The sequence below is a fragment of the Vombatus ursinus genome, unplaced genomic scaffold (assembly GCF_900497805.2).
Source record: "Vombatus ursinus unplaced genomic scaffold, bare-nosed wombat genome assembly UNPS02014798.1, whole genome shotgun sequence".
Taxonomy (NCBI): Eukaryota; Metazoa; Chordata; class Mammalia; order Diprotodontia; family Vombatidae; genus Vombatus; species Vombatus ursinus.
The window spans coordinates 31,460,721-31,483,325 of NW_020954576.1; the positions used below are offsets into that span (position 1 = coordinate 31,460,721).

The 22,605-nt window shown below is 37.0% G+C and overlaps 1 protein-coding gene across 1 annotated transcript in view; it reads left to right on the forward strand.

Moving 5' to 3' along the window:
• Nucleotides 1–490: 490 nt before the first annotated feature.
• The window catches only part of LOC114049732 (rab3 GTPase-activating protein non-catalytic subunit), a 127,945-nt gene continuing 105,830 nt past the window's right edge, over nucleotides 491–22,605 (forward strand). The window contains exon 1 of the mRNA XM_027871118.1: nucleotides 491–648. Within this exon, the coding sequence (XP_027726919.1) occupies nucleotides 531–648 (118 nt within the window). The 5' untranslated portion in view covers nucleotides 491–530. The remainder of the gene's footprint in view (nucleotides 649–22,605) is intronic.

The window sequence follows — 22,605 nt, forward strand, 5'->3', positions numbered from 1 at the left end:
AGTCAGACACGACTGAAAAACGATTGAACACGAACACAGGCAAAATAACTATATGGTAATTTTTTGGGAGGGAAGGCACTAACGATTGAGGAGGTAATGTGGCAGAACTTGAGATCCGAGGTCTTTCCCACTTGGGGGACTCTCTAAAAGTTTATTTAATGATAATGCGTTTCTTGAATGAATGAATGACGCAATCTAGAGATACTATAGCAGAGAGAGCGTGCTTGCTGCCCCCAGCTTTCCCGCGGGACGAGTCACTTGACTGGAGCGGGTCGGTCGCGTTCCTCCAGCCTCACCGCGAGCCTGGCGGCGCATGCGCGCTGCCTGCTGTGGGACTGGAGACGGGGAAGGAGGCAGCGCGCTGACAGCTTCCGCTTTCGTTTCCTGTCTTCGCCGACTTGGGTGACGGCCCCAGCGGGCTCTTGGGCGGCGGCGGCGGCTGCGGGGGGCCGGGAAGCTCGCGGGCCGGGGTGGGGTGTGGTGCGGTGCGGTGAGGTGCGGTGCGACCTGAGCGGGCCTCCTCGGGAGCCATGGCCTGCTCCCTGCTCCAGTTCTGCCACTTTCAGGACCTCCAGGCCGCCCGGGACTTCCTCTTCCCGCACCTGCGGGAGGAGACCCCCAGCGGCGGCGCCGCCCGCAGGGACGATGGTAAGCCCCTCCCTTCCTCACCCCGGCCGGGGGTCGCAGCCCACTCCCTCCCACCCCAGCCTTGAGTCCCTGGAGGCCCGCGCACCTCTCTGGCCTGTCCCGGAGGAGGCCAGTCTCGTAGCTCCCTGTTAGTCAAGAAGCAAACATTAATTAAGCACCTTGTGTATACCAGGCACTGAACTGAGGATACAAAGAAATAAAAATGTCCTGTGCTCTGAAGGAGCGCACAGTCTAACGAAGGAGACAACATGCAAACAACTGTCCAAGCAAGAGACGGTCAGGGTAGACGGGTGGCAATCCCGGAGGGAAGGAAAGGCCTCTTGCAGAAGGTCGGATCCAAGCCGAGGCTTGGAGGCGAGGAGGGAGAGCATTCCACGAGTGGGGGCCCTTCTCTCCTCCGGCGCTCTGTCCGTCCTCGCCTTCCTAAAACTGCGTCTCCCTCCATCTCCCCTTTCACCCTCCCCCTTCCCAGACCCAGGAGTCCATCTCCCTCAGTCTCCCTCCCGCCCCATCGAAATTCAGGGGGTCCCCTTCCTTTCCCCTTCCTATTTTCATCCTCCTCCCAACTCAGCACCAGCTGTCACCGGTCCTATCTCTGCCGAGGCACCAACTCCATCCTGGGCTTTCCACCTTCCTTCCTTCTTTCTCAACTTCAGATGCCACAAACCTGCAGAAAGCTGTTTGGTGACTTAATCCTGAAGCGAATTTGCTTCTCCTCGTGTGCAAAGCAGCTAACCTTTCCAAGCAAGATTTTCAGGTTAATATTCAGGTTGATATTTTTATATCTGCTGGTAATTTGTATCTTGTCTTGGAAAAGCAAATTTGCCCCGGGTGAGATGATTTGTTATCATTATTATCCTCAAGTAATTTTAAATTAGCACCCACATGAACATAATATTAAATTCTAGAGACTAACAGGGTTAGGGCAGATTTTGGACTTAGTATTATATTATATTATTGTTAAAACAATTTGAAGTTTACCCTTTCCTCCATTCTCTAAAAGATGCAATGATTATCAGAATTCCCCATGTTTCTTAGAGAAGAGAGTATGCTTTACCCTAATTATGTTCTCATGTTTCCAGTTACAAGTATTTTTGGCTTGTAGTATGGTATAATTACCTTTTAAAATGGCAATGCCATCATAGGTAATAAAAAGCCCACTAACAGGAAACTTTTTTTTTAATTAAAAAATTTGCCAAATCTTTGAAATTGAATGCAGGGAAAAGAGCTTATATTTACCAAGGGAACTGTTGCCATGCAGGAATAAATTGTTCTTTAGTACACTTAAAGGTTTTAAGTCATACAGGTGAAACCATCAAGTGGTAACAGGTTGATGGGGCGGATAGCTCGACTAGTTTACAGACTAAAAATTCATTTGCTGGTCATTGTAAGTAAGTCTTCATAGTCTAACATTCACTCTGTATTTATTACATCTAAAGTTTTAGAGTTTAGATTTTATAGTTGTACTGATTGTTTTCAAGAAGAGGCTTTTCATACTTGAGTAATTGTTTAGGACATTGCTCTCACGTGATTTTTCCACCTACCTATCTGACCTCTCCTCAGTCTCCTTTCCTGGATCTTCATTCAGGTCACATCTTTAACAATGAATATCTCACAAGGCTCTGTCCTAGGTTCTCTTCTCCTCTCCTGCTATACTATCTCACTTGATGATCATTGATCCAGCTCCCATGGATTCAGTGATCTCTATGCTGAAGATTCTCAAATGTACTTACCTAGTTCTGACCTTTTTCCTAGCTTATGTTCTCACATCTCCAACTGCCTGATGGACATCTTGAACTTGAGGTACCATATACGTCTTAAACTCAACGTGCTCCAAAATGAATTCGTTATCTTTTCCCCAAAACCCTCCCATCTTCCCAGCTTCCCTATATTGTTAAGGTTACCATGATCCTTTCATTTCCCCAAGTTTGCAACCTAGGTGACATCCCTTATTCTTACTCCCTCTCACCTCACATGTCCAATGTGTTGCCAAGGCCTGTTAATTTTCCCTTCATAATATTTCTCAAACATGCCCCCTTCTCTCTTCTGATACTACCACCCTGGTACAGGCCCTCATCACCTCATGCCTAGTCTGTGTTGCAGCAGCCTCCTGCTGTGTCCCCATTCTACTCCATCCTCCATTCAGCTGTCGAAGTGATCTTCCTAAAGTACAGGTCTGAACATAATCCTCCACCCCACTCAATAAACTCCAGTGGCTATTTCTTTCACTTCTAGGATCAAATATAAAATTTCCTGTTTGGTGGTCAACCCCCCCTCCCCACTTTGCAATCCTCTTATACCTTAACTCCCTCTTCCCCCTACATATATACATTGATTCTTTGATCAGTGACTTGCTATTACTTGAACAAGACACTCCATACTGCAGGCATATTCACTGACTATCCTTCATACTTGGAATGCTCTCCCTCCTCATCCCTGCCCCCTAGCGTCCTTCAAGTTTCAGGTAAAATCCCACATTCTCCAAGAACCCTTTTCAAAATCTCCTTAATTCTAGTGCCTTCCCTTTGTTGATTACCTCCAATTTATCCTCTCTGTAGTTGGTTCTACATAGTTTTTTTACATGTTGTCTCCCCCATTAGACTGTGAGCTCCTTGAGAGCAAGGACTGTCTTTTCCTTTCTTTGTATCTCTAGCTTTCAGCATGTTCTTGGCAAGTAGTATGCGCTTAATAAATGTTTATTGACTGATTAACTAATTCACAGTTTCGAAGAATATTTGTGAATAAATTTTTTTTGCTAGCTTAACAGTTTTAAAAAGCCATTGTCATTGCTCTTTTTACCTGGACCCCCTTATACCTAGGGTATATGCAAAGAGTAAAATAGACATTGATTTACTACTCAGTTGGTATAGATTATTTGTCCCAAGTAAGTGACAGTTTTTATAGGCATATGATAATGTTACATAACTGTAAAATAAATAACCCTTGACTTGAGCACCCACTATAGAGTGAGTTATACATGATTGATTGCTTCAAACACTTCTATAAATTCATATTCTATTTTTATAGTAGCATGTCCATATATTACCTTATATCTTCAATTATAAAGAAAGACACATATTTCACTGCCTCAGAGATAATGAGTTCTGCTCAATTATTAACAACATTTTATTCCTTAATCAAATACCAGTAGTTTTAAAACTGGAATTTGACTTGCTTGGAATTTGGGGACGGTGGTGGTAGTATAAGTTTACTAGTAACTCTTAGTAATCTATAATTACTAGCTCTTTCTGAGCTACCAGAAATATAAAATGAACGTTCAGAAAAGATCAGAGTATTTTCGAAGCTTTGGGGTATTACAACCTGATGAACCTGTTAATTTTGCCACTAGGTAATCACATCTTTGACCAGTAGAAGCAACTGAACGTTTTTACCTTCTCCTTATTTTCCTAGAAAGATAGAAGCTGGAACAAACAGTATATTAGGTTTGGTTCCATGATAAACAGAGATCCTTCACAGACCTTGAGTAGTGTGCCTTTCTGACCATGTTTGCCTCATGTGTTTATTAGTGCAGAGCATAGCATGTTGTGGGCATTTAATGAATGCTTGTTCCTTTTCTCTGCCCTCTAAGAGTCTCCGCTCCCACACCCAAATCTTCAGTGGTATTCTCTTGCTTCTAAGATAAAATAGAGAATCTTCAATCTGGCATTAAATCCTTCCACAGTCTGCCTTTCCAGCCTTTTTTCATATTACTTCTTTTCATGTGCCCATTTTTAGTGGAACTGTCCTATTAGTTGTGCTCTCCCCTTCCCCCCTCACCCCCAACTAGATTTCATCTTTTGCACGTGCGGTTCTCCTTATCTGTAGTGTACTCTATTCATTACCTCCTCCTCACAGACTTCCTAGCTTTCTTCAAAGACAGTTGAAGTGCCAACTCCTTTAAAAGGCCATTGTGGATTTTGCCAGTTGTTGATGCCTCATATCCTGTATGTAGATATTGTGTATGTACATGTCTGTGAACATGTATACCTCAATAGAATGTAAGCTCCTTGGGGTGGGGTGTGTTTAGCTTTTTGTATTTGGAAATAGCTAAGTGGTACAGGGGTTAGAGAACTGGACTTGGAATCAAGAAGATCAGAGTTCAGATCCAGCCTTACATATGTAATAGCTTTGTAACTCTGAGTAAGTCACTTCAGCTTGTCTGTTTCTTTTTTTTATTATTATTTTTATTTTTATTTTTTTAGGCAATTGGGGTTAAGTGACTTGCCCAGGGTCACACAGCTAGTAAGTGGTTTGGTCTGAGGCTAGATTTGAACTCAGGTCCTCCTGACTTTAGGGCTGGCACTCTATCCACTGCGCCACCTAGCTGCCTCTCTGTTTTTTTATAAAATGGGGACAATAACAGCTACCTCCCAGCAATGTTTTGAGGATAAAATGAGATAGTATTTGTTAAGGTCTTTGAAAATCTTAAAGCACTATATAAGTGCTAGTATTGTTATTGTTTCATTATCATTATTATTATTTTCCCAATGCCTAGTGAGCACTCAACAAATACTTTTTGATTGTTCTGCTTTCTTTACTCTGTCACATAAATCTTCACATGTTGCTCCAAACACTTCACATTTGTTGTTTGTTATGGTATCATACTATTACATTATGTTCATATATCACAGTTTGATCAACTCTTCCCAAACAAGTTAATTTAATTCAACAGTCGTTTATTAAATACCTCTTATGTACCGGGAAACATACAGATAGTAGACAATGAGCATCTACTTTGTTGACTACAGTGTATATAGGATCTTTGTTTTTATAATTATTCTCCTTGGAGTATATCCCCAGCAGTGAAATCCCTGGATCAAAAGGCATGACTTTTCTTGCATGATTATAAATTGTTTTCTGAACATTTGGATGAATTTTCAACTTCAGTAATTGTGTATTAGTGTCTCCTTTCTTGTAGCCTCTCAGATAGGAACTATTTCTATATTTCATTATCTGACAATTTGAATATTTGTTTTTGGTTTAATTTACATTTTTCATATAAGTGACTTGGAGCATTTAAAAATTGTTGATAATTCACATTTTCATTAATTTGCTATAACTCTTAGATTTCAGACTTTTATCAGAAGTACTTGATGCTAAGATCTCTCCTCCCCCCCAGTTGGTAGGTTTTCTTAGAAACTTTGATTTTGTTTGGGGTAAAATCTTTTGAATTTTATGTAATTGAAATTTCCTTTTTAGAAAAAATATCATTTAGGTTCATGGTTATTCCTCATTCAATTAAGAATTCTCTTCCTAAACATAGATCTGAAAAGAATCAATTTCTCCTTTTAAAAAAAAATGCTACTAATATGGAGCTTATATGTAGTGTATGGTGTTAGATTGAGAGACAAACCTAATTCCTGCCAGTTCTGCTACTTTCCAGTTGTCCTACCAGTTATTATCAAATAGGGGTCCTTCCCTCAGTGTTCTTGGGTTTGTGAAATACTGGGCTATTGTTCTGCTTGGTTTTGCTTATCTATACTAATCCACTTTTCTGTTTTCAGTCAGTACCAAATAGTTTTAATAATTACTGCCTTCTGATGTAGTCAGAGAAATGGTACAGTAAGGCCCCCTTTTTTCCTGCTTTTTTCATAATTTTCTTTGAAATTCTAGATCTTTGCTAATGAATTTTGTTATTATTTTGTGTAGTTCTATGGAGTAACCCCTTGGTAGTTTGATTTGTGCAGCACTAAATCTTTAAATTCAGATTGTATCATTTTTATTACATAGGGTATCCCAAAAGGCTTAGTTCAGTTTTTAGTGTTAATAGCTTAAAACTTTAGTGAATTAATGACTTAAACATGCACTAAGACTTTTGGAATACATTGTATAATTGTTCAGCCCAAACACAATTAATGTACTTTATTTCTGTAAAGAGTGTTTTGTAGTTGTATATTTTTTTTGAATCCTACACATCTTGGTAGGTTAACATGTGAATATTTTATGTGTTGTGAATGCAATTTTCCTTTTTAGCTCTTTGAGTTTTATTAGAAAAGCTATTACTCTTTGTGGATTTATTTTGTATTCTGAGACTTTCCTGAAGGCATTGTTTCATTGAATCCTTGGGATCATCTAAGATAACCATTGTATTTTCTGAAAATGGAAATAATGTAGCCTCCTTGTTTATACTATTTTCCCCTCAATTTTTGTTACTATAGCTAGCATTTGTAGCATTATATTAAAAAAAGAGGCATTCTTTATGCATTTCATAGGATTATGATTTAGAGTTGGAAGGAACTTTAGAGGTCATCACATCCAACTCCCTCATTTTACAGATTAGGAAATCGAAGGTCAGAGAGGATAAGTGATTTGTCCAGGGTCACATAATTATTAAATATATGAAGTAGGATTTGAACCCACATCTTCTTGACTCCAAATCCAGTGCTCTCCATTATGTCATGCGACTTTCTTATCTGGATGGTAATTGATACTATTGGAGAAACCCAGGCTAAAATTAGAAAAACAGGACTGTCAGACTTATAGTAATTATTTAGGATGTTATTGCATCTTTTTCATTCTATGTTTATTTTTAAAATGTGTTACCTATATTTAGCAAATGCTTGGGTATCGTTTCATATCTAGTTTGTCCCTTTTTCCTTCTAATGGATTGTCTAATTGTTAGGCTTATGTGTTCCATTTATTTCTGTTGTATTGATTTTTATCTATCTTCTCTTTTAAGTCAATATTTTGTAAAAAATGAGTTAAAAGACCATAAGGATTTTTATGACTGGAAAAAGAAGTAGGATGATCATATAGCAAGAATGAGATACATTATGGACAGCTGTAGTATTACATTCAAAAGTCTTGAAAAATTAAAAGAATGAGATAAAAGTCTCCAGTGCTTCAAGTGGATCCAAGAATTTTAGGTAAGAAAGTAGATGATAATCACACGGGATGCTGTTACAGCATGGAAGGGCTCCAGTTAGCTCTGGTACAGGGAATATCCACATTCCTAACACAGATTTATCAAAGTGTGGGACCAAAATTTCAGACATGCTATGTCATACTTTGATGATTTTTACAAGCTCTTTACTGAGGAGGAAAAGAGAGAAAATAGAATTAGTTTAAATGTAAGGAAAGATTTCTAGCAGAGAGTATTGTTAAATATTAAAATGATTAGGAAGGGAAATTATAGAATTATTTTGTTAGGGTAATAGAAGAATTTAGCTATTAAAATTGTTTTAATTTTAGTTTTAGCCATTTTTAAAAATAAATTTTAACTGATATCTGTTTTTTTTTTATAATAGTAATATCTCCCATTATCCCCTTTCATTTCCCTACCAGAGAGCCATCCCATATGACAATTATTTTTTAAAGACAAAAAAGCAAAAAAAAAAAAATAGAGAAAAATCAGCACCATCGATCAAAACATTGAAGAAGACTAAAAATATGTGCAATGTATCATGCTTGTGGACCTCCTATCTCTGTAAAGGGGTGACGGGGTGGAGTATATTCTTTTCGTAACTTTTTACTTTACTCTGCGTCATCAGTTCATGTAGATCTTTCTATGGGTTTCTGTATTCATCATCTTCACCATTTCTAACACCATGTAATATATTCCATTACATTCATGTACCACAGTTTGTTTAGCCATTCCCCAATTGATGGCCATCTACTTTGTTTTTAATTCTTTACTATCATAAAAAAGTGCTACCATAAATATTTATATAATTTATATAAATATAATCATGGAGACTTTCTTCTTATCAATGGCCTTCTTGAGATATAAGCCTAGTAGTAGAATCACTAGATCAAAGGGTTTAGGCATTTTATGCACTTTATTTGCATAATTCCAAATTGCCTTTTAAAATGGTTGTATTGATTCATAGCTAAGACAGTTCACCTATTTTTCTTAATGATATTTACCTTTTGGGGTTTTTTTTGTACATTAATAAACCAAGTGAATTCAAAGTATGAAGTGGTAGAAAACTCTTATAATCACCCATTAGATTGTGAGCTCCTTGGGGACAGACTGTTTTTTTCTTTGTACTCTCAGCACTTAGCACAATGCCTGTCCTATTAAGTACTCCCTTAATAAATTCTTGTAGTCTTGACTTGACATTATCAATGAGGAAATTATTTTTCCTAAAAGAAATAACTGAAAAGATAACACCATTATATTCATATGGAGTATTACATTTTTCTCGTGGAAGAAGCTAACTTAAAAAAAACATTAAAAGGCATTAGGAAATTAAGGGACATATGCTTTCTTATAATTGTGAATTAATGTAAGTTAATATAATTAATAATCTATTGTAAAGTTCCATATAGATGTCAGATAGTATTACTGATTTTTATTTTTATTAAGAAAGTTCGACTCCAATCTATTATTCATTGTTGTATAGAGCTGATCCTAGGTTCTCAAAGGTCACATGCCAGTGGAATGTAAGCTCTATCAAGTTTTATGTGACTAGTAATTATAGTGCTTGCCACACATCACTGTTCAAGGACCAGTTTTTGTTGTCGTTCAGTCATTTTGGTCATGTCTGAGTCTTTGTGACTACATTTAGGGTTTTCTTGGCAAAGATACTGGAGTGGTTTGCTATTTCCATTTCCAGCTCCTTTTACAGATGAGGACCTTAGGCAAACAGGGTTAAATGACTCAACCAGAGTTACATAGTTAGTGTCTAAGGCTGGATTTGAACTGAGGAAAAATGAGTTTTTCTGACTGCAGGCCTAGCACTCTATGCATGTTGCCACGTAGCTGCCCCAAGGACCAGTTTGGATAAGTAAAGACAGACCCATTACCATCAGGTTTGTCATTAGTGACCAACTTTTTGGCTTTGATAATGTGAAATAAAATACAAAATGATTCTCAGTTCAGTGCAGCCCCTGTGCTTCTTCAGTGAATATGGGCAAGAGGATTACTAAGAATCATACAATTTTTAGCCCTTCTGCAAACATTGATTAAACTGTTGGTGAGATACTTGGCTAGTGACCAGCAAATGGACATGCTATTAAAGAATCTAGAATTATATCAACCTTGATGTTTTCTCTGTAAATGAAATGAGAAGACAAAAGTTGCATCTAAGTGGAAGGCTGGTTCACAGGTTTTCCTTGCAGAGGCAAATAAAGGAGTTGATTTTCTTGTGTGTCTTAAGGCAACAATAAATATTATTTCATGGATCACTTAGTCACTTCCTATAGCAGTGCTCATAATGAACAGTCATAATAAGACTACCACAAACACAGTTGTAACTTTGTTCCAATATCTGTTGCTAAAGATAAGAACATAGAGAAACTCTACAAAGTTGATGAGTCATTTCATATTAAATCAACAGGTACTTTTAATGAGAAGCAGCTTGGTGTAATGTGGTTTTAGTGTTGGACATGGAATCAGGAAGACTGAGGTTCAGTTCTCCCATGGCACTTCATAGACAAATGGATCATAGGCAAGTCTCTCTGAGCCTCTAGAAACTTTGTGAGCATTTCTGAAATTCCATTAGAAATCAGTGGGAAAATAGAAGCTGTTATAAAATTTGCTTTATGTGTTTGTTTTGCAGACACATCTGGTACATAAAGACAGGTCCAACTTTAAAACGAATGGTTTTAGTTTATGTATATCATTGTTCCTTTCCTTTGTTTTGGGTAACCAAGTGTTGAAAGCATATTGCATACAAACAAAAGAGTCCTGAAGCCATAAATATTAGGCAGTAATTGATATATTTCATATGCTGAGTAGGCTGTTTTTTATCCAGATAAATGATAGTCTTATAGTATATATACTAAGCTTCTTTAAAAAAAATTTTCTGCTCTTTTAAAAATCACTGTAACTTCTCAGTGATTACCCCCAATAAGAATAAACATCTCCTTTTTAAACAAGTAAGTATAATTAGTCAGAATGAATCAACCTATTGGCCATATTTGAAAACATATGCTATTGTCCACTTTGCCAACAGTTGGGAGTCCTGCTTCAGTATAAAGGACTTGGATAACTTTCTAAGATTTATCCACTAAGTTCTTGACTGGTTATAGGCTCCATATATAGTAATGTAAAGAGTTCTTATATCTGTAAAATCACTGTACTTGACACATGCTTTAATTCACCTTGACTTAAATGTAGAAGTGTAAGGCATGGAGGAAGGGAGAACCAGGGAAATATATTTTGCAAAATATATCTTAGGAGTAAGAAGTGAAAGAGGTTGAAGGTTGTAGATTGTGTAGAAATTTTACTCCTATATATGAGTATTTTTAGAAGAGTCACTGGATAAGGTGAGCACTAAATGATATCACAAAAAATAAACTTGATATGTTTACAGGAAATATCTGTTCCTAACATGGGAGTCATTTCCTAGTGAGGGGCATGTTTATGGTTAAACCATTGATTTGTTAGAGAAAAGAATGGAATTAGTACAAAATTAGAAAAGCAAATAAAAATGAAAAGATACGGCATGTCGTTTAAACCGGACCTATTTAAATAAGCTGTTGATGCCAAAGATTGGGAAATGGTTAGAACAGATATCAGACCTAGAAACCATCTCAGCCAGCAGATTTTTATATTCTTGCCAGAAAGGTGTAGCAGCCAAGGGCAGTACTAATTTAGAATATAGATTTGGAAAGTAAAGAGCAAGGATGGTAGCTAATGAGCAGTATTGCCTCATAAAACAGAAGCAGTTGTAAATAGTAATAATGAACATTTATTAAATGCCTACTATTAAATGCCAGGCATTATGCTAAGCACAGGGGATACAAAGAAAGACATCAGACCCTTCTTGCCTTCAAAGAGCTTGGCATCTAATGAGAGAAGACGGTACCTGAAAAGAGAGTGAAAAGTTTGGTGGGGACTGGGTTTGAGGAAGAAGAGTATCCAGCCCAGGGCCATAATGAAGCCCTGTAACTGGGGTGGGAAATGATCTCAGGAGGTGTGAATTAGAGAGTTGATTTTATCTTGCAGAATGATGAGTTTGTGGAGATCATGAAATCCAGGAGGTCAGCTGGGTAGGAAATGAAGTAAGAAGGAAAAAATATTAACAGAAAGTTTTGGCCGGTAAAACCAAGTACTCTCAAGAGCATTTAAGCATCGAACTAGAAGGAATACAACAAATAGAAAATGGAAGATTTTTCAAGTTTACTATTCTCTTTCAAGCTATTCTCTTTATCAGTGACTCTGGATCTACCACGTTTAAATACCAGCGTAATCCCTAATGTGCTACATGAGGAAGCAGAAATTTCCATAAAGAAAAAAGAAAGATTCCAAGAGCAGCTGGACCAGAGCAAGTACACACAGTGGTAGTCCAAACTAGAGGTGACATGATTTTAAGGGCATTGAGGGATTGATTCCTAATCCTGGAAGAAGAGAGGATACCAAATGCTTGGAGAAATCACAGACTTTAGTATTGTTGAAAGAAGTTGATTGTAAAAATAACTACTAAGCAGTATGCCAATTTTTCTGTCCCTATAAATCTTTGAGAATAATCTACACATGCATCAAGAAGATTCTTGATGAAAGTATAGATAAATTTTTGTTAATGGTATATGCAGCAAGCCACATCTTTACAATCACCCCATTTGAGTATAAGGTGCAGAAAATTAAAGATCCCACCGTTCTTATTTTTTGCTTATAAAAGAGCATTTGATTTCATAGAGTGAAACGACACCTCAGAGGCTGTTTTCCAACAGTGTCTTTAATGCATATATTGAAATTATACATGATTCTTTGTAACGTGTAACAGAGACAACTTTGGCCCTCTAAATATACATATGAGGTGAGAATTGAAGCAGTCACATGTTTGCCAGTGGAGGTGTGGAATACTAATAAAAAGGTGTTCCCTCTAGATCAGTCTTGAACATCGTACAGCCAGCAGCATGCCAAAGGATTTCCTTTACATACAAAGGATGTTTTCCTTTACATTTTTCCAGGGCCACCCGAAATCCTTTGGTGTGCTATAAGTGGTCCAAGGGCCTTAAGTTGTGCAGGCCTGCTCTGGATGATAAGATCTCCTAGATCTGTTGGGGGATGGTGTGTTACTGATTGTATCAAGATTGTATCTTATCATTTAATATGAAGCAAATGTAAAAATTTAGAAGATGAACACCTATTTGTAGTAACTTGTGGACTTCTATACTTAGGGATATAGAAATGTTTAGCAATGTAATAATGGGGTCGTGTCAAAATGAAAATGAATGATTTTAAATTTACAGGGAAAACTATATGGATGAAGAGTCAGTGAAAAATTCCTATTTTCTAGGCTGTAATATTCAATTGGGTAGATAACCAGTAGTCCTGGGGATGGTCAATGACCTGGGCCAGAATTCTGTAGAAGAGAGAGAATTGGTTTGATTGCCTTGGTGTTAAGTTTCCTCTTGAAATAAAAATCCCATCTTTTTAAGACCAGTATTCTCACAGTGATTCTATGAGATTGAAAGTAGTGTAATTACCAGGCTTTGAAGAATCAAAGTTTTAGGTCATTCACAGGGTAATGGAGCATCGAATGGTGGGGATAACAAGATGCAGCCTCCTACCTACAATAAACTGTATGGGGAAAAGAAGCATAAAAATCATCAGAGAAATGTATGTTCATAAAAAGAAGTAAGCTGGTCAGAGCAGGGATTAACTGATAAGTTGTATGCTTCATTGGAATGTATGAACTGCCAAGAAATCTAGAAAGAGCAACTCAGGATATTGGATAGACCCTTTTCTGGAGAACTGAGAAAGGAACTTGGACAAGAATATCACAGGAGATGAGGTGGAAATGAGCTGCTGTCAGTACCATTGGAGAGAGAACTCATATGGATGAGAATCACATAATTTGTTGAAGCATTTTTCATTGAAAATAAACCTGGCTGAAAGAAGAGGGTTGTATAGGCTTTTTAAAAAAAGTGTACCTGCATTAAAATTTTTTTTTCCTTTTTTTTATAAAATTACCCATCAGCGAACATGACTAGTTCAATATACAAAGAACAAAAAAAGTTTTTTTAATGAAATGATAAAGTTGTTACATTGTTTTAAAAGTATATATTCAATTTATATAGCAGTAACAATTGCTCTATTTTTTATTTGAATTTGTTTTTATATTCTGTGTATTTTAAAAATGCTTTATTAATGCTTTTTTCTTTCTTGTAATTCAGTCGCTAGCTACACATTTACCCCCTACATAGAAGTCCTCCATTCTAACAAATAAGTATAGTTAATTTGGAGACTTTTTCAGTCTGATGATTCTGTGAACATTTAGCATATTTTTTTCTCACCGACAATATCACATCATTTTTCTGGAAATAGATATCAAAGAATATTAGAATTGAAGGACTTCAGCATTTAACATGAAGCAGTTTAGATGATTTCGAAGATGAATGCCTGTTTGTTATAACTTGTGGACTTCCCCTACTTTTTGGGATAATAGAAAAGTTCAGCAAAGTAATATTTGGGTCATGTCAATCTAGCTTTATAGGAAATAAGAAAGCACTTTCTTATTCTCTGTTGGTTCCCTTTAAAATTTTTTTTCAACTTTTAACACTATGTAATATTCTTTTGCCCTGAGAAAATACATTAAACTTTTTCCTCTTATTTGAGACAGAAGTTTCTCACTTTTTGTATATATAGGTATCCATATTTGGTGCCTCTGTTATTTCTCAAACCAGAATCAAGGAATTTGTTTGGTCGTGTGATAATATTGTACTTCCATTAGACCATTAAGATGAATTTTTTTTTTCATTTTTCATAATGCCTAATGGCTTTCAGTTACTAATTTAGTGTTTTAACTTGACATAATCATGTTGGAAAAACAAAGTGTCAAATTAATTGCTTAGACATAAAATTCAATTTTGTGTCTTGTTTTAAGGTTTCTGCTCAGTAATTATAAACTGTTTATAAGGATAGGGTATTCAGTAGCAAATTAGATTAGTGTATGTTTGAAAATGAACAGGAATTGTGAATAATAAAAGTTTAATTTCTTACAAGTTTTTAATGGGATAAAGATATTTTTTCTTTTGGAACAATTGTAACTTAAGGCTTATTTAAATTTTTTTTTAATAAGGAAATGATATTTTGTTTCTTCAGTGACATGGAGACTTTAGTGGTTATATAACTGCCAAATGACAGTTTGTGAACAGGTTTTTGTGTTAGTATAATCTAATCATGGGGCAAATTCTTCTCTAGAAGACGTGATTATGTTGGAGTTTTCAAACCTTCAGTTACAGGCTTTCAATTAAAAGTCAGTGCTAATAAGGGTGAATAAGGATTCATGTTCTTGTTGATAATGATACTAGACAGTTCATAATAATGTTGGCTAATAGTGAATTTTTAAAAAATCCCTCCCCCAAAATAGTCCTAGCTAATAAATAAAAGGTCACAAATTAAAGCCTTATTCAGTTCTTTCCTTTTTTCTTTCAGTCCTTAGTATTGGTATAATTCTCAGGACATAATTAGATGTCCACAATTATCTAGTGCCATATAGTTTGCAAAGTGCTTTCCTTAAGATCACGAGAAGTTCAAGTATTAATCCAGTTTCATAGATTAGGACCCTGAGGCTAAGAAAAGTTAAGTGATTTGCCTATGTCATGCAGTGAATAAGTGACAAAGCTGGAATTCAAAACTAGGCTGTCTTTTTTTAAATAACAGATGTTCATACAGATCAGATACCTCCCAAATCAATGAGCCCTTCCTTGTAACTAAGAAGCAGATAAAATCAATTAGCACATAACTGCCTAACAGTGTGTATGCTGTTCTGCAGCCATAGCCCCTTCAGTTCTTCAATGAAATGTAAGAAGTGCTTGTCCTCATCTCTTCTTGAGAACCAGAATTTTTCATTCTTACTACAGTATTACACTTAATTTTAGTGTTCTTTTCATTTACATTATTGTAGACATTGTGTAAATTACTTTCCAGATTCTGCTTACCTTACTCTGCATCAGTTCATAAGTCTTCCTACATTTTTCTGAATTATTCATATTCATTTCTTCCTATTGTACATTATATTCATATATCATAATTTATTCAGCCTTTCCTCAATTGATGGGCAAATCCTAATTCTTTTGACTCTGTGTATTGCTGTTTCCATTGCTTTGCACTTTCTCTCAAGAATATTAATTAAATATATACAGAATCAATATATGAGATGATAGAGTGAGTAGAGGGATTGATTTCTACAAGTAAGGATGGAATTGCAAAATTTTTTTATAATAGTGGATTTTGCACATTCAATTTATGTCTTTTTTGCTTTATTATCTTTGATTTTAAATTTATTTTTGAGTAGTTTAAATTAAGTTAAAATTGAGACAAAATTAATTTTACGAAGTAGGAGTAGAATAGGAATCAATAGAGAACATTAAAGTCAGATCACATTGCATTTACTTTAGTATTCTCAGTTGCCTTTTCTGTCATTGAGTTGCATCAGGAATGAGATGTGAGGCAGTTAAATAAAACAAAATTAAGGCTTGTATCTTTAAAGGAAATAGCCTTGTTTTTAGTTTACAACTGGAATACTGTCCTGATGCAGTGTGCTTCTGCAGTGTCTTTTAAAAATAACAGAGATATTGAATACATAACCTCTAACATATGAATCGTGGAATGAGTGCAATAAAGATAAAGAAACACTCAGTCTATTTATAGATTTAACCAGTAGAAAATATATGCTGTTCCTTGAGCTTTTCAGCATGACCACTTTGTCATTGACTTAGAGTACAGATACAATTTCATAATGATTTGAATGTTGGTTTTGTTTTTGCTAACTTCATTAAAATCATTCTAGTCTTCCTTCTGGGCCATTTTCTTATTTTGGGGGGGATTAGGTTTTTTTAAACTAACATTCATAGATATAGAGTTGGAAGGAAACTTATATCATATAGTCCAGAGATGTAAAAAATGCTCAGCATTATGGAAAAGGCCTCCATCACGCCCTAATACAGACTGAACTAGATTAAAATTTAATTGGAAAATATTTAGCCAAATACATAGAAATACAGTAGAACATAGATAATGTTAATATGTGGTTTTATAAGGCAATATGAAGCTTAATGGCCTGCTTTCTGTTTGAGATTGACACCTGTAATTAAGTCCAACATCCACCTTACAGGTGAGGAAACTGAAGAGAGGCTGAAGTGACTTGCCCAAGATCATACAGGTATTAGGTGTAACCTCTTTTATGAAGCCCTTCTTTCTTCAGTTTTCTTTGCACTACTGACTTGTGTACATGTGTAATCTCTTCCCTTCCTTCCCCATTGCTCCTTTGCCCATTTCAATGTAAGCTCCTTGAAAGCACGACCTGTTTTGTTTTTGTCTTTGTGTCCACAAAGCCTAGCTTAGTGTACTATACATAGTAGGCTCTTAATAGATGTAGGTTTGCTTATTTGAATTGAATTATGCCTTAACACAGAAACTTTGTAATGCTTTCTGGCTTTCCATGTCTTTTCTGACAAACTACTGTACTAGTACACTAAAGCTGTTTGGCTTTTTCCTACCCTGAGCTGGGTCTTATATTGCCCCTATTATTTATCAGCTCCTTATCAAGTCTTTTAAGACTCAGAATAATCAGGCTACAACTTACCCTATTTTATCTCTCACTACCCTCCCACATGTACCTTCTGTTCTGCTCTTACTGGTTCCTCCACTGTTTCACATCTGCCTTGTGGTTCTGTCCTCTGTGCCTTTTTTCATGCTATCTCTTCCTCCTAAAAAGTGATTCCCTTACCTTCTAGAAAATGCTCCTTATTTCTCTTAAAGTATCAAAGTACTTTAAGACCTAGATCAAGTCCAGTTTTTTCAACAAAGGTTCCAATTCATCAGATCCTCCTTTCCCTTAAATTCTTGAGTATTTGCCAGTTCTACTATGGGGAACACCAACCTTTTCCTAATGAGGAGTTGATTTCCTGATTTCCTCAAAAGTATACTTGGAGAAGGGTGGGAAGGAGTGCTGAAGTGAGAAGTAATTGTGACAGGACGGCAGTCTTTTCTCTCTCTGATTATCCTTTTAACCCATGAGAAGAGTTGTATAATGATGGCTTGTTTAAAAAGATTAACTGTTTAATGTTTTAAGATTCACTGGTAGAATAAATGACTGGCATTTTGAGACTCCTTCTGTACTACATAATTGAGCTCTTTAGTTAATTCCTTAACCATTGCCATGTTTGTAAGTTTTTTCATCTAGTTGTATTTCTCTAGGGCAGAACTATATAGGATTATGTTTCTCTTGTACTACCCTCATCTCTCTCCTACCTAACCACACTGCCTATTAAACTTCTGGGCACATAGCAAGCAATCAGTTAAATACTTTGTGAATTAAATCATGTATTAGATGAAGCCTATTGGAAAAGTATGAGAAAGTTCAGCTTTGGGCAACATAAAGGAAAGAGACTCAAACTCTGGAGCTTGGAAGTTTGAAGGGGATTGGAATCCTTAGTTGTGGGAAATAACAGTGTTAGAAGGAAGATCCTGCATTTGGGAAAGTGTTGCAAAGAACTTAATTGCTAAGTGGAGACAACATTCTAGCTTAAAACTATTGGCTGTTACAGTGAATCTCTATATTCCAGGATCTTTTTTATTCATGTTTCAAGGACTATTTCCAAAGTAAATTAGCTTTTAGTAATTTTTTTGTGAGACTCTATAGACTTTACAATAAAATTCACTCCAGTATTTGAAAACCTAAATGGATAGACCATTTAGATCTTTACCTTCTCATAATCTTCAAAAGATTCAGAGTAGGTAGTACATAATTTTTAAGTATTCATTGAACATGTTGATATGGATACTTAGGTTGGAGGTTGCCCTAGATAATTTCTAATAATTTCTTCCTTTTAGCTCTTACATAATTCTGTCATCTTACTTGTATCCCATGGGCATTTGTTAAGTATTACTGATGTTAATGGTTTAAGAATACTATAATAGATACCTATAATACCTATTATAGAAAAACTGTGGGAAAAGAGCTTTTTGTCTTGCCTGGCCATTGTTTTTTATTTCTGAAGAACATTATGGAGTCCCAAGGTAGTCTTTAGAATCCAACCATTTTGGAGAGCAATTTAGAACTCTACCCAAAGGGCTATGAGAATGTGCATACCCTTTGACCCAACAATAGCACTTCTAGGGCTATATCCCAAAGAGATGATACAAATGGGAAAAGGACCCACAGTACAAAAATATTTATAGCAGCTCTTGTTGTGGTGGCAAAGAATTGGAAATTGAGAGGATGCCCATCAATTGGGGAATGGCTGAACAAGTTGTGGCATATGAATGTAATGGAATACTATTGTGCTATAAGAAATGATGAACAGGCTGATTTCAGAAAAACCTGGAAAGACATGTATGGTCTGATGCTGAGTGAAGTGAGCAGAACCAGACAATAGCAGCCACGTTGTGAGATGACTAATATTGATAAACTTAACCCTTCCCGGCAATACAAGGATCTCCAAAGGCCTCGTGATGGAAAATGCTATCCCCATCCAAAGAAAGAACTGTGGAATTTGAATGCAGATTGAAGCATACTATTTGCTATTTTTTTTTCTCTTCTGTTGAGTTTTGTTTCCTCTTTCTGGTGGTTCCTTCTATTGGTTCTAATTCTTACTTCCAACATCACTAATGTGAAAATATGTTTAATGAAATTATGTATATTGCCTATATCAGATTGTGCGCCATCTTGGGGAGGGTGGTGGGGAGGAAGGGGGAGAAAAATTTTAAACTCAAGCATATGTAAGTGATTGTTGATAAATCAAAATAAATTAATTTTAAAAAGGTAGTCATTAGACACAGGAAATGACCTGGAAAAAGCAAAGTGGTGGATTTCCAACACCTTCTGACTGCTGATGTCAAGTGTTAATGAGCTGACTGTAAGGCAGTATCAGATGTTTCTCAGTTGCAGTCAGGAGGCTGTAGAAATTATGTCACTGGGACTGAATAGAAATAAATACTTTGAAACAGGCAGTGCTTGCCTTACAGATTGGTTGTGCTTTCAGAAACTCAGTTGTACTGTTTTGATCTGGAACTCTAGCTTTCCCATAGAAACAAATGTAATAAATGGTTAAATTCCCAGGCTGTCCCCCAAAAGGTTATTAGCCCATAATGTTCCCAAAATATTATTTCAACTCTTCCTAACTAATTTTTTTATATTTATGATTTAAAAAAAAACATTACTTACGACATTCTTTTCTGTGGGTCCAGATATGATCTAGATTCTAGCCTTAACCCTCCATGGGTAAGAAGGAAGGCTGTAGAAAAGAGGGTAATAGGGTAAGTGTAATATTTGAATATAAAAGTAACTTGATAACTCAGCAGTTTCATATTTATATAACAGAAGACATCTTTCAAGGTTACACTTCCGTGGTATTTTGATTGGAGCATACAGTGGAGGTAGGACTCTGGATTTGCACCATAGGTCATTTGAAAATTTTGAGTGTTGATACATCTGCCTTGTTATTCTGTCTTTTATGCCTTTGTCCTGCTATCCTTTCTCCTGGAAAGTGATCTCCTTTCCATCTAGAAAGTGTTCCCCATTTCTCTTAAATGTGTCAAAATGCTTTAAACAAAGCTTTCCCATACTATTCCAGTTCATTAGAATCTCAGTTCTCTAAATTCTTATGAGAATATTTGACAGTTCTACTATAGGAATCAACTGCCTTTTCTAATGATTTCCTTGAAGTGGTATGATAAGTCCAGAGAGTGTGCTTGGAAAAGGCTGGAAAGGGGTGCAGTAGTGAAAAGAAGTTGTGACAGGGAAGTTTATTCATGTGTAAGAAGAAGTTAATCTAAATGGCCTCTAAGGTCCTGGCTAGCTCTAGCATGCTTTTTATATGTTGATATTTGTAGATGATTGCCTATTAATATAGGATAATAGATGTTTGTATTTATAAATCTGTTTTTTCCCTGCTCCTTCCATCTTAATGAAACCTGGCTTCCCTCTGATGACACAGCCTCTCTGGCCACCCTTTCCAATACTGGCTACACCGTCATGCATTCTCCTCAGCTCACTAGTTGAGGCTGGAGAATTGGAATACTCTGTGCCCCCTATTGCCACTTCCAGATTCTCCCTCTTCCTCTATTGCTCAGTAACCTCTTCTCTTCCTTTGAGGTTTGTGCTATTTACATCTACCACCCAACCAAAATCCTGGTAGCTGTTGTCTACAGACACCTCCCCCCACCCCATCCTCAATGAGTTCAATACCTGGCTTACAATTTTTCCCTCCTCCTCAACTCCTGCCCTCATACTAGGGGACTTCAGCATATATATCGATTCTCTCTCAAATATCCTAACCATTCAATTCCTCAACCTACTCACCTCCCATGAACTACTCTTCCACCCCACCTCAGCCACACATGAAGATGATCATACCTTTGATGTTGCCATCATTCACAAACATGTCATCTCCTTTCAAGAATTCTTTTCACCTTTCTCTCCGCCTTCCCTTATATAGTCCTACTTTTCATCTGTATCATGACCTCCAATTCCTTGACCCCTCAGTTCTCTCCCAGGCCATCTCCCTTGCACTAGTCACTCCTCTTCTCCCCATCTTGATTTCCTCATCTCAATTCAACTCTATACTATCCTCCTCTCTTGAATTCCTAGCCCCCTTACCATATCACTAATCATACCTAGCCAAGCCTCATCCTTAGATTACTCCCTCTGTTCATTGCCTTCACTTCTGTGCATGTGCTGCTGACGAAAGGTAGAGAAAATCACACAACTGGTCTGGTTGGGTCCACTACAAATTTATGTTACACAATTACAATCGAACCCTCACTGCCACTAGGCAATCCTGCTATATGTCCCTTATCAGCTCACTATACCATGCTACTGTGGCCCTTCCAAACATTTTTATCCCTTCTCAGTCTTCCCATAGCTCACCCTTCTCTTATCCTCTCAACTGAGAACCTTGCCTTTATTTTACAGAAAAAATTGAGACCATTTACTGTGAACTCCCTCTCTTCCCCTCTTCCTCATCTCCTGTTACTCAGGTGCCTTTCTGCCACTTTCTGCCCTGTCTCACATGATGAAGTGGCCTTATTCCTTACTAAGGCCAACTCCTCTACCTGCTCAAGCAATCCCATCCCATCCTGTCCTCCAACAGATTGACCCATCTGTCATCCTCACTTTTTCACTTGTTTTCAGTCTCTCCCTATCTACTGGCTCATTTCCGACTGTCTACTATAGAGGGCCCCCCTGAACTTGTTTTCTTGAGTTGCCCTGTTTTCCAGAAATGAACCCAGAACCTCCCCCCAAAAAAGCTAACATAGCATTGATCTTTTGTGAGTGGACTTTATTATAACTTTCAGTCCTCTTGAAGTTGAGTCAACTATAAGCCTGACTAAACTGTATAGCCAGGATCCTTTCAGAGAAGCAGAACATCCTCCCTCCATAGTCCAATGTTCCCAAGTCCTCCTGCCCCCTCTCACTCCCCCTCCCCTACTGCTCCCTTCCTCCTTCCATGCCACTCCCATTTGGGAAGGGATTGCCTTTCACCCCTCCTATAAGACCTCCTCTTTTTGTTATACTCCATAAATACCCAAGGCTCTGTCAGTATTTTAGGCTCCTTGGTATAAGTAGTTCCTACATGCATGTGCCTTTCTCTTGTAATCAGTCAAGTTACTACCCATGTCTTAGTGGAGTCATGACTTTTTATTAACACTACAAACTTGCACATGTCTCCTCTACCTTGAAAAAACCCTCACTTCCTTCCGTTCCCACTGTCATCTTATATCCATTTACAATAGGTGTCTCCACTTTCTCTCTTCTCATTTTCTTCTTAACCCCTTATGATCTGGCATTCAGTCTTATCACTTCAACAAAACTACTCTCTCCAAAGATACTAATGATTTCTCAGTTGCTCAATCTAATGGCCTTTTTTAATCCTCATTCTTCTTGACCTTTCTGAAGTTTCTGACACTGTTGATCATTCTTTCCTTCTTGATACTCTCTTTATGCTAAGTTTTTAGGACATTACTCTCTCCTGGTTTTCCTCCTACCTATCTGACTTCTACTCTGTCTCCGTTACTAGATCCTCTTCCAGATCAAGCCCTCTAACCATAGGTGTCCA